This window comes from Equus asinus, chromosome X, assembly GCF_041296235.1.
Source record: "Equus asinus isolate D_3611 breed Donkey chromosome X, EquAss-T2T_v2, whole genome shotgun sequence".
In the NCBI taxonomy this organism is placed as follows: Eukaryota; Metazoa; Chordata; class Mammalia; order Perissodactyla; family Equidae; genus Equus; species Equus asinus.
Genome location: NC_091820.1, coordinates 40,501,207 through 40,507,206, shown reverse-complemented (window position 1 = coordinate 40,507,206; position 6,000 = coordinate 40,501,207). Strand labels below are relative to the sequence as shown.

The window sequence follows — 6,000 nt, the reverse complement described above, 5'->3', positions numbered from 1 at the left end:
AAAGAAAGAGCATGAGAAAGCTCTAGCACTGGCTCTGTTCATTGGCTTTCTAGTCCCTAGTTTGCGAAATTAAATTAAAATTTCCTGTCTTTTATCTTTGGTCGAGAGTGACGGTGGGATAGGATTTAATAGAAAGGGGACTTTGTCTTCACTTTTATTTAAGGATCCCTGAAAAGATCCCTGTTGGACATAGATTTTGTTTTAGGTCTGACTTTTTCGTGAATGAATACTCCAAAACTCTGAGAGTTTTCGGATTGTTTCTTAAAATTAGTTATGCTGTTTGTTCATTCAGAGGCACAGCATCGCTGTGGGACGGAGCTCCCATAGGCATCAGAAGGCCTGAGGAGATACGTCTTTATTTCAGATGAATCAGAGAGGAACAAACTGAGGGCAGGAGGGAGCACTGGCCAACACAGGCTCTGAGTTTTTCTAGTCCCTGCTCGGCCACTCTCTTTGTGACCACAGATTAGTCCCATCACCTCTATGGACCTCTGTTCCCCTCACTGTACTACGTGGTGGTCACAATTTTAACAATCTATGACTATAAAATATCCAGGATCCTTAACGCAAACGTCGTCACATAGACCTTTCATCTCACTCTGAAAAAGAAAAAGTGTGTGCTGAGGAAAGGCTCTATTGCCTAAGATCTGGAACTTAAATTTGCAGTAATTTCTAATACTTGAGCACATGCACTTTTCTTCCTGATTCTGCAATAAAGGACAGGAAGTAAAAAAGGGAACATTCTTAACGCTCAAGTTAAGTCAGAGACTCATTTAGGATATACACTAGATGTGATCAAGTGTGAGAAAGTAAAAAGATAACCACATTTTTTTTTTCTTTTTGAGGAAGATTAGCCCTGAGCTAACTGCTGCCAATCCTCCTCTTTTTGCTGAGGAAGGCTGGCCCTGAGCTACTATCCGTGCCCATCTTCCTCCACTTTCCATGTGGCACGCCTACCACAGCGTGGCTGGCCAAGCGGTGCCATGTCCGCACCCGGGATCCGAAATGGGTCCGCACCCGCGATCCGAACTGGCGAACCCGGCCGCGGAAGGGGAATGTGCGCACTTAATCGCTGCGCCACCCGGCGGCCCCAAGATAGCCATATTTGAACCTGAATCAATCAGCGTGTGATGTCCTACCAACATGTCAAAGTATTTTGCTCAGAGAATTAAACCAACAACTTACCTTTTCTATTACATAAGCAATACATTTGTATTGTAGTAAATTCAGCCCAAGTATAACAAATGTTCATATTTAGTGTATATATTTTTAATATCTTCAGGTAAATCCTGAAACCATTTGCTTAGAACTTACCTGATTGTTTATACAGCAATGCTTAGGTCCTTGACTAAGCTATAAACTTCGTGAGGCAAATCCATTTACCATAACTCCACCCCTCTCCTCCACGCACACACACACACACATAGACAGTTTAGTCACTTTCTTTGAAAATATGGAAAAGGTTATAAATGCTAGTGTGTAGGTATTCATTCATGCATTCATTTGACAAACGTTTTATTGAGTACCTAGTGTGGAGTTGGGCCAGGCCTTTAAGACAGGGCATGTACATTTTTGGTCTCAAGAAATTCACAGTTCCCGTAGGGAGAGGATACGCAAATAATTGTTTTACTAAGTACAAGTGCAACTTTACAATGACACGTGGAAGTATTAAGAAAGTACACAAGAGAGGACAAAGAGGGTTGGGGAGGCTGTTGGGGGAAGTTTCCTGAGCGGGCAACACTGGCCAGACGATGTGGGTGCGGAGGACGGGCGATGAGGGGAGAAGAGGAGTGAGGAACGCGAATTTCAGGGCCCCTTCCTGTATCAGCAGCAATTCCTTTTCCCTCACCACTTGCATCATAAATCTGAAGTCTAACGTTGCATCACGGATCCCTCCCGCGCCTAGAACTTGGACACTGAGAACCAAGGGCAAACAGACGGGACCGCTTGGGCACCGCAAGCAGCTGGAGAGCCCCACTAATTCCTAGAAGGGGCGGGGCAGCGCGGGGGCCGGGGCGGGTGGGCCCGCCCCTGGGGGCTGGTGCAGGAGCCGGGCGTGGAATGGTTGTGCGCTTACGTCGACCTCTGTTCATAGGCCGCGCGGTGCTGCTTGCAGACTTTGATTGGCTCACCGGGCGCCGAGCGGTCATTGGCTGCGGTGGGTTGTCAGGGCGACTGGGAGGAAAAAGAGCAGGGGTGTTGGGCCTGACGGCGAGCGGAGGCTGCGGAAGGCTGGGCGGAGAGCTGGGGGCCCCGGGCGTCCGCGATTCACGCCGCACTCCGGGAGGGGCCTGAGCGGGCGGGCGGGCGAGGAGGAGCGGCCGGAGAGCCCCGCGGGTCGGGACCATGGGCTGCTTCTTCTCGAAGAGGCGGAAGGCTGAGAAGGAGCCGAAGAAGACCGAGGGCGGAGAGAAGCCACCGAAGCAGTACAGCTGGGACCAGCGCGAGAAGGTGAGCAGAGTCCGTCGCCGCTGGGCTCAGCCCTCCCGATCCTCTCCGCCACGGGCCCTTGCGGCTCCCTCGCTCGCTCTCACGCGGGTAGTTGAAGTCGCAGTGAATGACTTTGCGAGGAGGGCGCCCCGGAGGGCTGGGAAGCGCTGGAGGGGGCCTGAGTGCGCCTTGTCCAGCGCATGGACCCCTGGGGGCTTTCTCTGTGCTCTGCACCCTGACCTCCCGTCCAAGGAGGGGATCGAGAGAAGGAAGGAGAGCAGCGAATGCCCCGATCTCAGATCTGCTCGTTTCACCCGCAGCGCCCAGCGGGGTTTCGTCCAGTCCTCGAGTTACACTTGGGACTGATTCTCATCTCTTTTGCGGCTTCTGTTCTTTCTGTGGCTTTCTCTTTTGTCTCTCTAGCCGGTAAATCTCTTCGGCGCCTGATAGTATGTCCACTGCTGAATTTTCTGTTACGAAGCGGACTGTTGAACGTACAGCTCTGCCCTCCCTCCTCTTCCAGTTACCCGAAAGGAATAATGAAAATCGAATCCGCCTTGGAATGTCTGTTAAGAGTGAAAGGTGAAAATAACCAGCATAAACCAGGCAGTATTTTACTATCGCTATAAGTGAATGAAAACGCCCTTATTTCTAATTTTATATGTAGCCAGAAACAAAAAAGCTTTGGAAATGTCCACTAGTCTTGCTCAAAACTCACTTAGTCATAAATTTCATAATGCTTCCTCTTTCTACATAGTTCTCCATTTGTGTTTAGTAAAATATTTGGATAGACTTATCAATTATTTTTGTCTTCCAGACAAAATGAGGTTTTTAAATGAGTGTTATGAACAGTTAACCCCTTGCTTAATGCAACATATCTTTATCCATGAATACTTTGTAGTAAATTTCTAATTAATGTCTTGATTTCATAGATCTTCCTGTGTGATTTCCAATCCCCAGCAGCATTTATTCATGTAAACCTGATTCTCCAAGAGTCAGATTTAAGAAATTGGACACTTTTTGCAGACTTCTCAGCCCCATCTTTCTGCCCCTGTTTCTCAGATCCTTCTCGGTATATTTATTATCTCGTATCCATACTTGATAGCAACGTTTTATAATGTAGGAATGGAAAGTACTGTGCTTTCTGTCGTACGAGAAGATTGCACCTATCATTTAAAGTCATTTGGTGGACAGCTTTTAAAAGATTCATTTCCTCATCCTTACTATTTCTGACAATATTCTTTAAGCTTAACTGTCTGCCATAGAGAAGATTGTGTATTTTATTTTCATTTTAGCTTTTTGTTTTGAAATCATAGGCTAAAACTAAAGTGCTTTTAGTTTTTTATTTAGAGTAGTCTTGGTTGCCCTCTGACTCATTACTTCATAATAAATTGTCTTACAGTTAACCTTTCTTAACGTAATGTTTGGGTTAATTGGAATCTCGCATGTTAATCTTTGTCCTTTTAGATAAATGGATGTGTTCTGTGACTTTTTCTTTTGCTCTTTGGCTAAGTAAACACATTGGAAAATAGAATAGTGGACACCAACATCTAAGCCCCCCCGCTCCCTCAATGAGTGTACGGTAAACTTTCCATTGTAGACATTGTTTTGAGCTTACAGGGAACGTTTTTGGGGAACACTGCTAGATACTGTAGTTGTAGAGGTGTAAGAGATGTTACTGGAAATATAAAATAAGTTCATGCTTCTGCATATGTGTATAGTAAAAGTTAAAATCTTGATCAACTCAACTAATCAAAATTTTTCTAACTAAATGAGCATTATATTCCGAAAACAACCCAATTTAAAAATCCTTTGGGGGGCCGGCCTGGTGGCGCAGTGGTTAAAGTGCGCGCGCTCCGCTTGGGCGGCCCAGGGTTTGCAGGTTCGGATCCTGGGCGGGGACATGGCACCGCTTGGCAAGCCGTGCTGTGGCAGGCGTCCCACATATAGAGGAAGATGGACACGGATGTTAGCTCAGGGCCAGTCTTCCTCAGCAAAAAGAGGAGGATTGGCAGTGGATGTTAGCTCAGAGCTAATCTTCCTCAAAAAAAAAAATCTTTTGGACTATTAAAGAGAATTCCCAGCTTACGTTTTTTTTTAATTTTATTTTTCCTTTTTCTCCCAAAGCCCCCCAGTACATAGTTGTGTATTTTAGTTGTGGGTCCTTCTAGTTATGGCATGTGGGACGCCGCCTCAGTGTGGCTCAGTGAGCGGTGCCATGTCCGTGCCCAGCATTTGAACCAGCGAAACCCCAGGCCGCCGAAGCGGAGCGCGCGCACTTAACCACTCGGCCACCGGGCCGCCCCGGGCCGCCCCGGGCCGCCCCCCCCCCCCCCCCCCCCGCCCCGCTTACATTTTGAAACAATGCAGATACCACATTTCCCAGCATTGCTTTTTCTTTTTGGAATTTTTCTTTTTCTTTTGGAATGACTAGGGTGCCTCATTTATGACAGACTGCTACATTTTATATGATTTTAAAGATTTTTTTTCCCTAGTTCCTTACCTCTCCTGAGGCCGATTTGGCTAGTGTACAAATGTTCTGTGTTAGCCTAATGATACTTTTACTGATACTTGTTTGCTCTTAGAAGAGTTTAATTGTACCTTAAAAGGAATAGAATGCAAATACAGTCCAGAGAACATAAATGAGATATATTGTATATACATTAACAGAATGGTTTGTATTAAAAGTTTAGGCTTCTGTAATGTGATCCTGGAGTATAGCATATATAATTTTAAAGTTATGCTAGACAATTACCATTCAATTTATAAGACTTTAGGTCTAAAAACAAAATTCGTTGGCTGAAAAGTTTCCTTTGCAACTTGGAAAAGTGGTGTTTAAATTTTTCCTTAGGTTGTGTAATCAGAGTATCTTTATGGAGAGGCACCCTCTGGGTTTTGGTTTTTGAGTTGTGTAATTGGGTCAGTCTTAGGGGACTGAAGCTAGGAGAAATTGTCTCAATTAGAAAGAATGTTTGGAGACTAAAGGTTGTCATGGCAACTGATATACTGTAATCAACAGTGTGAGAAGCTCATTTCTATGGCTGCTGACTTTGAAAAAGAAAAAAGTTTACCGTACAATTACTACATTGACATGATGAGAAATATTTTTTGATTGTAAGATATGTGTTTAAATCATTTGGAAAGAAGTGCCTTTATCCTCATCTGTATGCTGTCTCCCATAGCCAGGCAAATCATTCAGTATGTATGTACTGAAACACCAAGGAAGACTCAAAATTCTAAGAATGATCCCTGCCCCGAAGAGCTGACTGGCTTTCTTGAGTTAAAATAGGAAATATTTAAGTACGAACAAGGGGAGGATGAGTGGTGCAGAAAAGTAGTTTTCATTTTCCAGTTATTCATACCAATACTCCTTCTCCTAGATGATAGAAATGAGGATTAGTCTTCTAAACAATGATGGCATAAGTATGAAAATTGTGAGTTTGAGTATGGACAACACATCCTGTATCCATTACATTTGTCTCATATTCGATAGAAATAATACTAAACAAAAGCTTTATACCAGAGATTCAAGTAACTGCATTTTATTCAATACCTGTTGTGTAACTTTGG

At 44.5% G+C, this 6,000-nt stretch overlaps 1 protein-coding gene across 1 annotated transcript in view; it reads left to right on the top strand.

Annotated features, from left to right (window-relative positions):
• The first annotated feature begins 2,168 nt into the window (after positions 1-2,168).
• Positions 2,169-6,000, top strand: part of RP2 (RP2 activator of ARL3 GTPase) — a 37,934-nt gene continuing 34,102 nt past the window's right edge. The window contains exon 1 of the mRNA XM_014867612.3: positions 2,169-2,451. Coding sequence (XP_014723098.1) covers positions 2,347-2,451 — 105 coding nt within the window. The 5' untranslated portion in view covers positions 2,169-2,346. The remainder of the gene's footprint in view (positions 2,452-6,000) is intronic.